This window comes from Panthera uncia, chromosome C2 (genome assembly GCF_023721935.1).
Source record: "Panthera uncia isolate 11264 chromosome C2, Puncia_PCG_1.0, whole genome shotgun sequence".
NCBI lineage: Eukaryota > Metazoa > Chordata > Mammalia > Carnivora > Felidae > Panthera > Panthera uncia.
The window spans coordinates 63,974,936-63,992,126 of record NC_064810.1 but is presented as its reverse complement, the minus strand read 5'-3'; the positions used below and the strand labels follow the sequence as shown (position 1 = coordinate 63,992,126).

The 17,191-nt window shown below is 39.2% G+C and overlaps 2 protein-coding genes across 16 annotated transcripts in view; one reads left to right on the top strand and one right to left on the bottom strand.

Annotated features, from left to right (window-relative positions):
- Window positions 1-14,411, bottom strand: part of TEX55 (testis expressed 55) — a 31,932-nt gene extending 17,521 nt beyond the window's left edge. For 2 of the 12 annotated variants that reach the window (XM_049628216.1, XM_049628223.1), the window contains exons 1-3: window positions 13,093-14,411; window positions 12,364-12,528; window positions 10,526-10,585 (exon numbers count right to left, since the gene is read on the bottom strand). In XM_049628216.1, the coding sequence (XP_049484173.1) occupies window positions 10,526-10,585; window positions 12,364-12,528; window positions 13,093-14,295 (1,428 nt within the window). In that variant the 5' untranslated portion in view covers window positions 14,296-14,411. Of the gene's footprint in view, window positions 1-5,106; window positions 5,206-8,043; window positions 8,236-10,525; window positions 10,589-12,363; window positions 12,529-13,092 lie in introns of those variants that run through there. The other 10 variants (XM_049628215.1, XM_049628222.1, XM_049628218.1 and 7 more) reach the window with 8 other exon arrangements.
- Window positions 14,412-14,551: 140 nt separating this feature from the next.
- The window catches only part of IGSF11 (immunoglobulin superfamily member 11), a 193,437-nt gene continuing 190,797 nt past the window's right edge, over window positions 14,552-17,191 (top strand). For 3 of the 4 annotated variants that reach the window (XM_049628229.1, XM_049628228.1, XM_049628225.1), the window contains exon 1: window positions 15,002-15,223. In XM_049628229.1, coding sequence (XP_049484186.1) covers window positions 15,145-15,223 — 79 coding nt within the window. In that variant the 5' untranslated portion in view covers window positions 15,002-15,144. Of the gene's footprint in view, window positions 14,643-15,001; window positions 15,224-17,191 lie in introns of those variants that run through there. The other variant, XM_049628226.1, reaches the window with a different exon arrangement.

Genomic DNA, 17,191 nt, shown 5'->3' with positions numbered 1-17,191 from the left:
CAGCTCAGTTCACGGTCTCACACTTCATGAGATCGAGCCCTGTGTCGGGCTCTGAGCTCACAGCATGGAGCCTGCTTGTGATTCTCTCTCTTCTAGTCTCTGCTCCTCCCCCACTCATACTCTCTGTCACACTTTCAAAATAAATAAACTTAAAAAAATGAATCCTGCAAATAACAGCTATGTACTATGAATTCAAATCAATTAATGTGATACACCACATTCACAACATAAAGGATAAAAATCAGATGATTATGTTAATAGATCCAGAAAAGGCATTTGACAAAATTTAGCACCCTCTCATGACAAAAACTCTTAACAAAGCAGGAATAGAAGGAAGTTACCCCAACATAATAAAGGCCATCTATGAAAGGCCCATAGCCAACATCATACTTAGTGGTGATAAAATCTTTTCCTCTAAGATCAGGAGCAAGGCAAAAATACCCACTCTTACCACTTGAACATAGTACTGGAAGTCATAGTCTGAGCAATTAGGCAAGACAAAGAAATAAAAGGCAACCAAATCAAAAAGGAAGAAATCATCTTTTCCACTTAAAATGGGTTGTATATTCTAGGTTTTCTGTAAGTAGAATTATTTTATTTTATTTCTAAGTGTTTATTTTGAGAGAGCACATATGAGTGAGTTGGGGGGGTGCAGTAGAGAGAGTGGGAGAGAGAGAGAGAATCCCAAGCAGGCTCAGCACTGTCAGTGCAGAACCCAACATGAGGTTGGTTCTCACAAACCATATGATCATGACCTGAGCTAATATCAAGAGTTGGACACTTAACCAACTGAACCACCCAGGCATCCATGTAAGTAGAATAATTTTAGATTGTAGTCTGACTATTATGAATACTATGTTGTGTAGACTGAATTCCACCATATTCTTCTGATAAATGTTGGAGTAGAAAAAAAGAATTCTAAAATTCTTATAGAACCACCAAAGACCTTGAATAGCCAAATTAAGCTGGAGAAAAAAGAACAAAGATGGAGGCATCACACTTCTTTATTCCAAAATATATTACAAAGCTATAGTAATCAAAACAATATGGTATAGTATAAACACAGATATATAGGTCAGTAGAAAACAGAATAGAGATCCCAGAAATAAATCCATACATATACAGTCAACTGATCTTCAACAGGGTGCCAAAGATACACAAGAGGGAAAGGAACCTTTTTGCAACAAATGTTGCTGGGAAAACAGGAAAGAATGAAATTGGATCCTTAATAAAAATCATCAAAATGGGTTAAAGACTAACACATAAGATCTGAAACTGTAAGATTCCTAGAAAATAACATAGAGGGAAAGCTTCATGACATTGGTCTTGGCAATTATTTCATGGATATGACACCCAAAGCACATGCAACAAAATTAAATAGGTGGGACTACACCAAATTAAAATTCTTCCACTTAGTAAAAGAAACAATCAATCTCCCACCTACAGAATGGGAGAAAATATTTGCAAACCATATAGGGAGTTTATTTCCCAAATATATATTGTAATTCCTACCATTCAATAGTAAAACAAAAAACAAAAACCCTAATAACCTACTTTAAAAATGGACCAAGGACTTCAGTGGACATCTCTGCAAAGAAGACATACAAATGACCAACAGGTATATGAAAAAATGCTCAATGTCACTAATCATCAGGGAAATGCAAATCAACAACCACCATGAGACATTATTGCACACTAGTTGGGATAACTATTACCAAAACAACAAAGACAATAAATGTGGAGAAATTGGAGCCTTTCCTGCTATTGGTGGAATGCAAAAATTGTGTAGCCACTATGGAAAACAGTATGGAGATTCCTCAAAAAATTAAAAATAGAAATACCACTTCTGGGATTGCTCTATTTATCCAACAGAATTGAAATCAGGATCTTGAAGAGATATGATCATTGGAGCACTGTTTTCATAGTAGCCAAGACGTGTAAATAATATAAATGTCAATCAACAGATAAATGAATAAAGACAATGTGGTACATACATGTAATAAAATTCTAGTCAGTCTCAAAAAAGAAGAAAATTCTGCAATATGTGACAACATGGATGAATGAGGACATTATGCTAATTAAAATAACCCACTCACAGAAAGACAAATACTGCATCATTCCACTACATGAGGTATCTAAAGTGCAAAGTCATAGAATCAAAGAGTGGAATGATGGTTGTCAGGAGCTTGGGGCAGGGGAAAATGGGGAGTTACTAATTAGTGGGCATAAAGTTTCAGTTAAGCAAGAGGAATAAACTGTAGAGATTTCCTATACAAAATTATACCTATGGTCAACAATAATGTGTGGTACACTTAATAATTTGTTAAGAGGGTAGATCTCATGTTAAAAGTCATTACCACAATAAAATTTTATTTTTTTTTGGAAAATAAATGGAAAAGACAATCAACAGATGCCAACTCCAAGATGATCCAATGTTGAGGTTATCAGATAAGTGTTTTTAAAGCACCTATTATAACTGTGTTCAGTTAAGTAAAGTCAAACATACTGGAAATCAAAGAAAATATAAAATATCACAGAAAATAAATACAAAATAAAGAAAACTGAAAAGATATTTTAGAACTGAAAAATAAAAAATTCACTGGATGGGCTTAAGAGCAGAATATAGATGACAGAAGAGCCAGTGAACTTGAAAATGGAGCCAAGGAGTTATTTGATCTGGAGAGCAAGAAAAGTTAAAAGAAATGAGCAGAATTTAGGGATCTGTGGGATAATATTAAAAGGTCTAATATAAGGTTAATTTGAGTATCAAAAAGAGAAGAGGAAAATAGAGTATGGGGCAGGAAAATACCTGCCTGAGCCAACTTCCAAAACTTGGTGAAAGGTGTAAATTTATAAGATTTAAGCAGCTCAGGGGTGCCTGGGTGGCTCCGTCAGTTAAGCATCCAACTCTTTGTTCAGCTCAGGTCATAGTCTTGTGATTCATGAATTCAAGCCCCACATCGGGCTCTGCACTGGTAATGTGGAGCCTGCTTGGGATTCTCTGTCTCCTTCTCTCCCTGTCTCTCCCTGGCTTGTGCTGTCTCTCACTTTCTCTCTCTCTCTCTCTCTCTCTCTCTCTCTCAATAAATAAATTTAAAAACACCTTTAAAAAAAGATTCAAGCAGCTCAGCTAACTCCCAGAATTATGAATTCCAATGAACATCATGATAAAACCTCTGGAAACTAAAGAAAATGACAAGATTGTGAAGGCAGCCAGAGAAAAATGGGACACTATATACAGGGGAACAACAATTTGGATGACTGTGGATTTCTCCTCTGAAACTATGAAGGCCAGAAAGTGATGAAACTACATTTTTAAGAGCTGGACAAGTCAATTCAGAATTCTAAATCCAGCAAAAATGTTCTACAAGAATGTGTGATAGATTTTCAGATAAAGGAAAACCAAGAGTGTTCTCTGCCAGCAGCAAGCAAAAGAGGCTGAAAGAAGTTTTTCAGGTTGAAATGAAATAATTTCAGAGAGAAACATGGAAATTCACAAATGAATGAAAAACATTAGAAATAGCAATTATCTGGATAAATGTAAAAGATTACTTTTTTTCTCCCTCTCTCTATGTGTATACATATATACACACATATATATGTATGTGTATGTGTGTGTGTATATATATACGTATATATATATGTATATATATACGTATATATACATATATATACGTGTATATATATGTATATATATACGTATATATATATATACATATACATATATACATATACATATGTGTGTATATATGTATATACATGTATATATACGTATACACATATATGTATATATATATACGTATATACATATATATGTATATATATATATGTATATATATATGTATATATATATATACAGTGAAACGTTAGGGATATATATTGTAATTCCTAGAGCGATCATTAAAAAATAATAGGAGGTATAGCTAAAGCCAATACATAAATTAAAGTAGAATACTAAATTTATTCAAATAATCCAAGAGAAGGCAATAAAAGAGGAACAGAAGAATAAGACATAAAAAGAAAACAAATAAAATGAGAGCTCTAAATTCAACCATATTGATAATTAGGTTAAACACTGATGGTTTAAACCAGGAGGTGGCAAACTTTTTCTGAAAAGAGCTGAATAATACACATTTTAGCATTACAGTACACAAAATATCTGTTGCTGCTGCTGAATTCACCTCCCCCTTCCCCTTCTTTCATTTACTTCTCTTCTCTTTTTCTTCTCCCCCTCTTCTCCTCCTTCTTCAACTACTTTATTTAAAAAAAATTAAAAAATTTTTTTTGAATGTTTATTTTTGAGAGAGAGAGAGAGAGAGAGAGAGAGAGAGAATGAGTGGGGGAGGGGCAGAGAGAGAGGGAGACACAGAATCTGAAGCAGGCTCCAGGCTCTGAGCTGTCAGCACAGAGCCTGACACAGGGCTTGAACTCACAAACCGTGAGATCATGACCTGAGCCGAAGTCAGACGCTCAACCGACTGAGCCACCCAGGCGCCCCACTTAAAAATATTTTTTTTAACATTTATTCATTTTTGAGAGACAGAGAGAGACAGACTGTGAGCAGGGGAGGGGCAGACAGAGAGAGGGAGACACAGAATCCAAAGCAGGCTCTAGGCTCTGAGCTGTCAGCACAGAGCCCAACGTGGGACTCAAACTCACGAATGGAGAGACCATGACCTGAGGTGAAGTTGGACGCTTAACCAACTGAGCCACCCAGACGCCCCAATTTAACCACTTTAAAAGGGCAAATTCTTTCGTAGCTTTTGGGCCATTTAAAAACAGGTAGCCCACAGTTTGCCTACCCGTGTTCTAAATGGTTCAGTTAAAAAGTAGAGATTATCATAAAAGATAAGAAAGACCCAACTATGTGGTACTTACAAGAGACACAATTTAAATATAAAGCATTGTTAGGTTGCAAGTAAACGGATGAAAAAATATATACCAAGTAAACTGTAAGGCTGGGCTGGCTATATTAATATGAGGGGAAATAAACTTCAATAAATAAAACTTCAAGGCAAAGAATATAACCAAGGAGAAAGATAGACATTTCATAACGATAAAAGAGTCAGTTAATCAGAAAGACATAATAATCATAAATGCATGTACCTTACAGTTTTCAGAAAATTTCCTGGCCTTAGTGTGTAGGAAAAGAGAACCCAACAGGAACCCTGCAGACCCTTGAGTTGAGATGATGGAGCTGAAATCCTAGGGAAATCAAGACAGTTATGGTCACAGGGCAGAGTGCCAGAGAGGAGAGAATGGTACAGAAAGAACTCTGGAAATCTGCAGAAGGTCCCCTTCCAGTAATCCCTTGCATATAGATCAGTGCATGTATATGAGAAAACTACCAGAGGCCATGGAAAGAACCAACCCAGGAATAGTGCCTATTACCACCAGTCAAACTAGAAAACCTCATGATTCATGGGGCATTGGGTGAAATACTCAAAAGGGTCTTGTCTCAGTAGTGGGGACTAATTAGCCCTAGACTGAAAACTGATCTGCTCCACTCTAAAAAAAAAATCTTAAAAGCAAAATCTGAAAAGATCAAGCTTTTTCCAAGTTAATTAGCTAGGCCCCAAAATAAAGTCCAAGAACATTTACAGGAAAACAACAACAAAAATCCAGCACCCAGAAAGGCAAAATTCATAATTATCTTACACCAATCAAAAATTACCAGGCATATACCTACAACTAATACAATATCATGTGTCAATTACATCTCAATAAAAAAATTGCTAGGCATATAAAGAAGCAGGAAAATAAAAACAGTTATCATAACTGCATTCTCTGTTTAAAAAGTAAAGTAGAGGGGTGCCTAGGTGGCTCAGTCAGTTGAGTGTCCAAATTTGGCTCAGGTCATGATCTCACGGCTTGTGAGTTTGAGCCCTGCATCAGGCTCTGTGTTGATGGTTTAGAGCATGGAGTCTGCTTCAGATTCTGTGTCTATCTCTCTGCCCTTCCCCCTTGTGCTCTTTCTCTGTCTTTCTCTCTCAAAATAAATAAACATTAAAAAAAAAAAAAAGTAAAGTAGAGATATCAACACTCTACAAAAGACACCAACTAAACTCCTAGGGATGAAACTACAAAACTTATAATGTATGTAGTGAAAAATACACTGGCATTTTATTATTAATGGTACTTTAGACACTGCAGAAGATTAGTAAACCTGAAGACACAGTGATAGAAAGTATCTAAAATGATACAAAGGGAAAAATTTTTTAATAAACAGAGAATGAACTTCAAGTGGCCCATTATATGTATAATTGGAGGTCCTAGAGGAGGAGGCAGGGACAGAAAAATGTTTGAAGAAATAGTGGCTGAAAATTTTCCAAATAGAATGAGTCCACAATTCGTAAAAGTTCAAAGGACCACAGCACAAGATACATGAAGAAAACTGCAACAATTCACTTTAAATGAGAGTATAAACTGATCAGAGTACTTTGGTGAACCTTTTGGCAGCCATCTTTTAAAGCTGAACTTATGTCAATACCCTAGGACTTAGTAGTCCCATTTCTAGGTATGAACCCAGTAGAAATGAATGTACATGTGCACCAAGAAATAAGTACACAAATGTTCACTGCAGCATTGTTCATCACAATGAAAACTCTAACTCAGAATAGAAACTACAGAAATGAGGGGCGCCTGGGTGGCTCAGTCGGTTAAGCGGCCGACTTCGGCTCAGGTCATGATCTCGCGGTCTGTGAGTTAGATCCCCACGTCGGGCTCTGTGCTGATAGCTCAGAGCCTGGAGCCTGCTTCTGTTTCTGTGTCTCCCTCTCTCTCTGCCCCTCCCCCATTTGCGCTCTGTCTCTCTCTGTCTTTCAAAACTGAATAAATGTTAAAAAAATTTTTATTTATTTATTTATTTTTTTTTTGAGACAGAGAGAGACAGAGCATGAACAGGGGAGGGTCAACGAGAGGGAGACACAGAATCTGAAACAGGCTCCAGGCTCTGAGCTGTCAGCACAGAGCCCGACGCGGGGCTTGAACTCATGGACCGCGGGATCATGACCTGAGCCGAAGTCGGCCGCTTAACCGACTGAGCCACCCAGGCGCCCCTAAAAAATTTTTTTAAAAAAAGAAACTACAGAAATGAAAAGGAATGAATATGCATAAGATGAATGAATCTCATAAACATACTGTTGATCAAAAGAAGCCAGCCACCAAATAGTACATAATATTTAATTTCATTTACACAAAGATCTAAAAAAGCCAAACTAATCTAGAAGTCAGAATAGTGGTTATTTTATAGAAGAGAAAGGGTAGTGATTAGACTCAGGTGCCACGTGGGATTCTGAGGAGCTGGTAACGTTCTATCTCTCGACTTGACTGGTGGTTTCATGGGTTTAGCCAATTAGTGATAATTAGTCAAGATGTACAGTTTTTATCTGTGTAATTTTCTGCACGTATGCTTGAAAAGTTTTTTAAATGAAAATAGATATAGTTTACTACATTACCAAAGTAAGGGAGAAAAATCACGCAGTCATCACAATAGATATAGAAAAATAATTTGACAAAACTTAATGATTCGTGATGAAAAACTCTCAGAAAACAGACTAGATGAGAACTTCCTTAATATGATTAATAGTATCTATAAAACGGAGCAAACAGCATACTTAATAGTTAAAAAGGGAAAACTTTTTTAAAACAAGATCAAGAGCAAGCAAGGTGAACCACTGTACCTACTTCAATTCAATACTGATTCTACTGGAGATCCCTAACTAGTGTACTATATCAGTCAGTGTCCCGACAGGAAATAGATGGCACATTCAAAATAGAAGAATTAGGGGTGCCTGGGTGCCTCAGTCAGTTGAGCATCTGACTTCGGCCCAGGTCTTGATCTCATGGCTTGTGAATTTGAGCCCTGCGTCGGGCTCTGTGCTGACAGCTCAGCCTGGAGCTTGCTTCAGATTCTGTGTCTCCCTCCCTCTCTGCTCCTCCCCTGCTCATGCTGTCTCGCTCTCTCTCTCTCTCTCAAAAAGGTAAATAAACATTGAAAAAAAAAGAAGAATTCAATGAAGATTCATCCAGAAAGGGTTTATTTAAAAGAATTAGGGGGGCGCCTGGGTGGCTTGGTCGGTTGAGCGTCCGACTTCGGCTCAGGTCATGATCTCACGGTCCGTGAGTTCGAGCCCTGCATCGGGCTCTGTGCTGACAGCTCAGAGCCTGGAGCCTGTTTCAAATTCTGTGTTTCCCTGTCTCTCTGCTTCTCCCCTGTTCATGCTCTGTCTCTCTCTGTCTCAAAAATAAATAAACGTCAAAAAAAAAAAAAATTAAAAAAAAAAAAAGAATTAGGCATAGGGGAGTCACAGGAGATAACACAATAATCCAAAACTAGTAAAAGTGGAGCTAACCTCTTAACCTCGAAGGTCAGAAGAGAGGACATTACTGGAATTCAGAAACAAAGAATCATATAAAAAGATGCCTTGAGAGGAGCAGTGACCTCCAGACAACTCAAGACAGATCATAAGGGAAAAGGCCAGGGAAATAAACCTGATTTCACCTTCTTTCCTGCTTCCAATCTTCCTCTAGGTTTCCCATTGGGTTAACCCAGCCGGAAGTCAGAAGGAATGAGAGCCTGTTGATCTAGTCCATATGGATTAGCTACTTTGTACAACAGAAAAGAGAAAAAGGTAGATCTGAAGGGATAAAGAGAAGATACATAATACATGCAGTAAGACAAGGAGGAAAAAAGGATAAAGATTGGAAAGGTCAAATAAAACTGTCACTATTTGTAAATGATATGACTATATATGGAAACACCCAAAGTATCTACAAATACATGTTTAGAATTAATAAGTTGAGTTTAGAAAGGTTGCTGGATATAAGATCAACAACAAAAAAAATTGGCTGTATATCTATATGTCAGGAATTAGAACATGAAATTTTTAAAAAATTCTATTTCCAATAACATCAAAATTATAAAATACCTACAAATAAGTCTATCAAAAATATATAAAACCTTTGTGCAAAGAATAAATATACTGAGACAAATTAAAGACATAAATAAATGGAGAGGATAAAGGACTGGAAACACTCATCATGTCAAGCTATTCCTTCTTCCCCAATTGATCTACAGATTCAATGAAACCCTAGTAAAAATCCCCCCAGTGTGTGCTTCTGATTGTGTATGTGTGTATGACTTGACAAATAATTGTAAATATTGATATGGGAATGGACAGGCCTAAGAATATCCAAGATATTTTTAAAGAAAAATAAGATATGAGGACTTGTTCTGACAGATATTATGACTTATTTTAAGGCATATCAATTAAGACAGTCTTGTATGGAGCAAGGATAGACAAATATACCATCAGAATCAAATAAAAAGCAGTATGGGACATATGGTCTTTTACATAAAAGGTGCTGGGTCAACTGGATGTCTGCTTAGAACAGAAAATGAAACTTGACCCCTCCTCACAGCCTACACAAAATCAATCCCAAATTGACTGGAGATCAATGTCAAAGACAAAATAAACAAAATTTAACTCCTCCAGCCTGCCAAAGAAATTCCACAAACTTCTGAGATAATATAAGGGGCTACAGTCAGGAGTTTGGACTAAGGAGACACTTCTAAAATAGGACAGCAGAAGTGATAATCATAAATTTAAAAGGTTGTTAAGGTTGACTATAACAAAATTAAGAATTTCTGTTTATCAAAGGATACCTTTAGGAGATAAAAAGGGAAGGCATAAAGTGGGAGAAGAAACATGCAACAAACACAACAAAGGTTTATGATTTTCTAGAATACATATAAAACTGTTTTACGTTTATTTATTTTTGGGACAGAGAGAGACAGAGCATGAACGGGGGAGGGGCAGAGAGAGAGGGAGACACAGAATCGGAAGCAGGCTCCAGGCTCTGAGCCATCAGCCCAGAGCCTGACGACGCGGGGCTTGAACTCACGGAGCGGGAGATCGTGACCTGAGCTGAAGTCGGACGCTCAACCGACTGAGCCACCCAGGCTCCCCTAAAACTGTTTTAAATGAGTAAGAAAAAGACAAAAAAATGCCATAGAAAAAGAAGTTATTTCCAAATGGCCAATAGACAAATGACAAGGTATGCAACTGCCTTAGTAATCAGGAAAAAGCAGATCAAAGTTGCAGTGATTACTGTTTACCCATCAAAACAGCTAACGCTAAAAAGACATTAGCATTCAACGCTTTAAAAGTGCTCCCTTCATGGGGTACCTGGGTGGCTCAGCTGGTTGAGCGTCTGACTTCAGCTCAGGTCATGATCTCACAGTTTGTGGGTTCAAGCCCTGCATCAGGCTCTGTGCTGACTGCTTGCTCACAGCTTGGAGCCTGCTTCAGATTCTGTGCCTCCTTGTCTCTCTGCCCCTCCCCCACTCACGCTTTGTCTCACTCTGTTTCTCAAAAATAAATAAATGTAAAAAACTTTTTTAAGTGCTCCCTTCATGATAATCTAGTGAGTTGTACATGTCTTGTTTTGTACATGTGTATGTGTGCTATCTTTATTGTAATAAATAGAATTAAAACATTGTTCTTTTTCTCCTGTTCCATACCTGGTACAGCATAAAACTCAGGGGGTCCTCTGGCTTTTCATAGACTAAGTTTTCAGTGATCTGCTGAGAAAGAGCATGAGGCATGGCATTATGGTTCTGAACTAAAGTAATGTGGTTAGGTTATATGTGAAGAAATCTCATGCACTGACCTAGTGTGCACCATAGCCTTTTAAAGAAATTCATGTATCTCTACAAAGTGACAAATTACTTTCTTACTAGTCATAAAATCAGGCAAATTATGGTAAAATTTAGAGGAATAAAAATTTAGCAATAATAGCAATGGATACTTTTCTAGTTCCAAGATCAAACAGGTACTGAGACAGTTTTGGACAAAGTTTTTGTCTTGAGAATTCTGATTTTGCTAGACTGAGAAATTAGTGAATTAATCCCTTTATTTAAAAGAAAAGCCTTTTGAATAAATTAAAAACACTATATATCTTTACATAGAAACTTCCCTGTGAGCCATCTGATTCTAAAAGGTGAAAAAGATATTTAGTGTTTGTAATGATAAATGAGAAAACATATACAAAACTTCAGAAATTCACTTCCATACTTTGTTGTTGTTTAATAACCCAAAACATCAGAATAAAGTATAAGCAGAATTCTCATTTGCAGGGAATAACAGTGGGGCAAGTTCCAGGTATAAAATAGTTAACATCCGTTAAATGCACCATGCCAATTATGTATTTCATATATGTTTCTATTGAGCACATATTTGATAACTAATTTTTCTTACAATAACGTTGCATTCGCAAGTATTATTTTTCCTTGGCAGATGAAGAAAATTATAGAATAATTTGAATTGTACTTTCTTCAACAGCTTTCCTCCTTCAGTTTAATAATTAGTAGTTCTTTGATTAAAGCCAGAAAACCCAGCCATTAGCACTCTCCCACAAAAGGACATTTTAAGAAAGAAAAGGCATAGAGCAGGGTTAATGAAGTAAAATCACTCATCTCTGTTTTATATGGGGAAATTGAGATTCACTGTTTATTAATTTTCTCCAAATCACAAAGATGAGAAGTGGCAAAGTTAGGTTGAAGCTTTGGGCTAACAGATTGCATAATTTGTGCTCTTGCTTCCATACCCTACGTCTTTAAACTTAAGTTTCTCCAGTAAAGTGGATTTTTTTTTTCTAGTTTAAATGTTTTCATTTGAGATGGGCCAGTCTTACTTTCCACCTTTCTAACCACAAAGTTACTACACGTGCACATTTTAATATACACACATGTGCCTCGTTGGTTAATAATATTAACATAAAAATAAATATGTCAGGCAAACAAAAACAAAAACCCACCAAAACCCAAAAATGTTATAAATGTGATAATCTCTTATAATTCTATATTGGCATGGAAATGTCATAGTTTAAAAGAGGCTCCAGCCCCATCTCTGGAGGTCAAAGAATTAAAAGCAACTTTTCACTACTTCTTTTCCCCCCTAAAGAATGCAGGTTTTTAGATGGTCACAGGTTGGCATCTTTTGAAAGTATTACATACCTGGCTGAAAAAGCTTTTTTTCTCTCAATTGCCAATATTTTGTCCTTCCTTCCCAGTCCGACTCAAACTTTAACCCTTGGCCATGTTTTTCCATATCAACTAACCTGCCTGATCTCTAATCCCTCTAAAGGGCTTTACATCATGGTAAGTAGCATTCTTTGGTGTTTATCATTTACTACTTTTGGTTGAATACATCTTAGTGCATTTGCTGACTTCTCAATGAGATTATATCCCTTTTATAAACAAAGGCCATTCTTGTACCTCTAAAATCCAGGTCCAAATTTGTTTTTTACATTGTAATTACTATAAAACTCGCTCTTAAAGAAAGGGATTGAGAGATTTACCTGGAATATTTGCAGAATGTGGTGTTTCTCCATGTATCGTAGTGCAACTTGATAAGGATCTTCATATACGATAGGAGGGAATTGTCTCCTAGAAGTCTGACTGTATCCAAGAGGCCTCTTTCCTTCTTGGTATTCTGGAATATCATCCTGCAATAGAAATATACCCTCCACCCCCACCCCCAGAGAGTCTTTAATAAATGGAAAAGCCCCAGGAAGCTTTGTTGTTATTGTTGCTGTTTATCTTTGGAATCTGGTGTTGATGGAACCTGGACACCAGGAATTGGAGATAAGATACATTATGATGACAAACCTGGCTGATCCTCCTGACAATATAATGCACCTCAAGTCCCGGGAACTACCTAAGGTATCTCCAATCTACTTCAAATACTTTTCCCTTCACAAGGACCTCCAATTGACTCCAAATTCCTTTTCTTTGGTAGAAGCCCAGAGAAGGGAAATGACTTTAGCGCCCCACAGTAAGCAGCAGAACCAAGACTCATGAATCCTGGTTCACTGATCCTTCCTGAATGGCCTTCCAGTAGCAGAAGACACAACCCATCTATTTCCCACCCTTCTCCTGCCCTTCCTGAATAAACCATGATGTGTAGGTTTATTCCTCATCTTTGATCCAACATGCACCCTCCTCCTGTCCTGCCCCCATACCACCACACTAGGCCCCTGGCTTGGCCTCCAATTTCCCAGGTGGTATCAAATGCCCCTTTAACCTACAGGCTTGGTTTCTATGGCTTTAGTTTTTTCTTGACCGATGGTATAGTCCAGCTTGGATGAGATACAGGGAAATCTCTGGGAATAGGCTTGGTCTTTTGCTTGGAAGTTACTGGTGCATCTGGTATTAAATGAGTCAAATGCTTGCAGATTGGTTACACTTCCTGTGTCAGTTTCAGTTGAAACTGGGGAACTGTCCTGGTCTATTCCTCTGGCCTCAAATTTGCAGGGTTCTACTCTGAATTCAGCTTCTTTGGACTCCTTATTGTCACCAGATTGCGTAAATATTCTGTCATCATACTGGCCAGGTGCTCCATAGTCAGCCAGATAGTCTTCTCTGGGGTAATTCTCTTCATCCATTAAGTGGTCAACCTTGTAATAGTCACTGGAGTCAGTCTTGTCCACTGTAAGGTGATCAGCGTTATTTTCAGCCTGGTCAGCAGTTTGCTGTTCAGCTAGTTCAATAGCTTCCTCGCATACCTCGTGGTGAGTCTTTATAGACGTTCTGGAGTCAACCTGGTTAGACGGTATATAGCCAATCGGTTCAGAAGTTCTTCGTTTAACCAGGCCACACAATCTGCTGTCAATCTGTTCAGAAGTTCTTCGCTCAGCTTGGCTGGACATTCTGTGGTCAATCTGTCCAGAGGCTCTTGGTTCAGATGAGACAGACAATCTATGGTCAATCTGTTCAGAAGTTCTTTGGTCAGATTGGTTAGACACCCTACTGTCAATCTGCTCAGAAGAACTTCCTTCAGTCTGGTTGGACATTCTGCGGTCAATCTGTCCATCAGCTCTTCCTTCAGCCTGGCTGGACCTTCTGTGTTCAATCTGTAGGGAAGTTCTTTGTTCACGCAGAAGAGACATCTGGCTGTCATGATGGGCTTGGCCAGATGTCTTCTCATACATTCTTTGGTCATCCTGATCAAATGCACCACCCTGAGCAACATCAGCACGGTTGTATGTTCTGAGATCAGCCTGGTCAGATGTTTGGCCACCAGTGGGTTCATATACTTTATGGTCATTCTGTCCAGACACTCTTTGGGCAGCCTGCTCAGCCCTTCTGTGATCATTCTGGTCATCTACCTCTTCTTCATGCTGGTTCTGCCAGTTGTCTTCCTGGTTGTCTGTCCTGCTGTCATCTGGGGACTTGGCTGTGCTTTCAGGTCCCAAGGACTCCGGAGGAGCCTCTTTGAGAGGTTCTTCCATCTTCTGCCCTGCTGGTCTAGGTTGCCAGACGCTGTGGGTCTGGCCGAGCTGGTCGCCTAGGTGACCTTCAGGGGCTCGCACGTCGCTGCTCGAGGGCTTTGTTTGGCCTCGGCGCGCAGGCTCTTCCGGGTGCGCGGGCGCCGCCCCTGCCCGGGTCTGGGCTGCCTCGGGCCGCCGGTGCCGAGTCCGCTGACTCGCCTGCGGACACGAGCGCCGGGCGGACGCCTTCTCCTGAGAAGAGGTGATAACCACACGTGGCAGTCGCCACCGCCCAGCGGCTAAGCTCGGGGCTCTGAATCGGTGCCCCAGAGCGGTACCCGCAGCGTTCTAGTGGAGGTTCCCGGCGGGTGCGTGAAACCTGATCGCCCAGGTACCGCCCCTCTAGTCGCGGGCGACGTGTTAGCGGAGGAAGCGGCGGCCGATCGCGTGGGGGCAGCATACTCCCGGTTGCCGCCCAATCAGATCCACGCTTGGTCGGAAGACCCTGGTCTTTTCGCAGGCGCTCCTGTAGGGTGTTAGTGCACTGTGCTAGCGAATGGTTCTGCTGAATGCTCTTCGGCTTTAGGCTCTCGTCGGCGTTGTAGTGACGAGGCCAAACGTTGTGTTTTTTCCTATTAAATTCTTAAAACCATTTTTTAATCCTGCCTGTACCAACAGTGCCCGTACCGTTTTCAGTGTACCAGGAAAGAGTTTTGCCCTTCTAACACCCGTGTTGGCAAAGTCAGATGGGTCTTTCCTCACAATACGCGTGTAGAGAGGAGAGGTTTGCTCTCTTCCCCACCTTCCCCACCACGCACCTCTGGGTGTTCATTGCTGCAGGATCATCCTCTTCTTTGTCTCCAGGGACAGATGAGCAGCTGTTTTCCTCCCCTTTGGGAAGAGCTGTCTTGGCCGTGGAAACTTGGGGCTGTGAAAGCCCCAAGGTATGGTTTTTTGTTTATTTGTTTTGCGGAATTAGACATACATGGCTGGAGGTCTAAAGGGAAGAGAGGAGATCCAGTGAGAAATGGGTTCTAAAATCACCCCCATTTAACTGACTTATAGCAGAAGGGATTAGGGCCCAGAGTTCCAGAAAGAAAGGGAGTAAGAAAGGGGAGAGGGGATAGGAGGAGCAATACTTAACAAGTGGGGAATTTGCACCTGGTGGTGATGGCCAGTGGGGTCTGGGTTTTGAGATCTGGCCCGTCTTTTTTTTTTTTTTTTATTTTTTTTTAACATTTATTTATTTTTGAGACAGAGAGAGACAGAGCATGAACAGGGGAGGGGCAGAGGGAGAGGGAGACAGAGAATCGGAAGCAGGCTCCAGGCTCTGAGCCATCAGCCCAGAGCCCAACGTGGGGCTGGAACGCACGGACTGCGAGATCAGTGACCTGAGTTGAAGATGGACGCTTAACCGACTGAGCCACCCAGGCGCCCCTGGCCCGTCCTTTTTGAAATAAGTGTTAAGAATCCACTCCAGGCCAGCATGCCCTCTACTTTCAGGAGTAGGACAGTATATAGGTGGTAGGTGATGAGACATTTGTCTGACTCTTCAAAGCCTGAAATCACTGAGGCAGACCAACCATTGGTAGTATAATACCAGATATGCCGTTAGTATGAGTTTAATTGCATTCAGTAATTAGAGATATGCTTAAAATCTAAATGCAAATAATTGTGATCAAGATATGAAAGGGAGAGTGGGTACCATTGATGCCACACTTAGGAGTAAAAAGAAGAATCTAGGTATACTGAAGTAATATCATTTATGTAACAGTATCTAGAACATAGTAGGTGCTCGAGATGTGTTTGTTGAGTGTAAATATATGAAGGATCTACCTCATTTATTTATTTAAAAGTGTGTGGAGTGGGGCACCTGGGTGGCCCAGTCGGCTAAGCTTTGGACTTCTGCTCAGGTCACAGCTCATGAGTTTGAGCCTGGCATTGGGTTCTCTGCTGTCAGAGCAGAGCCCCTTCCCTTCCTGTTCCTGTCTCCTCTCTGTCTGCCCCTCCCCAGCTTGTGCTTTCTCTCTGTCTCAAAAATAAAAACATTTAAAAAAATGTGTGGAGCAAGTAGACTTTGCATTTGTAGTAAAATAGGTGATAGGCTATGGTTTACAATTTCAAAGGGGTATTGGTTTTGTAGATGTGTTTTTCTATTTATAACAAATTTAATCACTGTAGAAAAGTAAGAAAAACAAGCATAAAGAAAAAAATTGAATTCCTCAAACACCCAAAGGATAACCTTTAACATTTTAATGTATATCTTTGTAGAATTTCCCCATGCAAATCTATATATCTAATAGCTGTAGTTATGTGTATATTTTACAAAATGGAATCAAACTGTGCAACTGTTATATAAAGCGCATTTTCATTTAATATTGTGGTATAAATGTTCTTCCTTGTCAATAAATGTAATCTAAATTAAAGAACACTGGCTTTTGGAGTCAGACCAAGTTTGTTCTAATTCTGTATCTGTCATTCACTAGATTGTTGAGCTTGGGCAAATCTCATTATTTCTCTGAACCTCAATTTTCTCATCTTCAGATGAAAATGGGAATAGTGTAATAGCTCTCAGAGTTCTTGTGACAACTAAATGAGATAATATATGTAATTAGTTCATATGTGCCTCATAAAGAGTAGCTATTTTAAAATTTATATGTCATCTATCCTATGAATTTATTTTGTTGCTTTTAACAGTGCTGCCTTGACCATCATTATACAGACATTTTACAAGCTTGTCATGTTTTTTTCCTTAAGATGAATATTTAGTTGTGGAATTGCTTGGCTAAGGAAATGTGCTCATTCTGGTCTTTGGAAAGTACTATATTTTAAAATGTCCTTCAGAAAAATTGAGCCATTCTATGACTCCACCAGTAATATATGGGAGTGCTATTTCTCTATACCAATGCCAATTCTG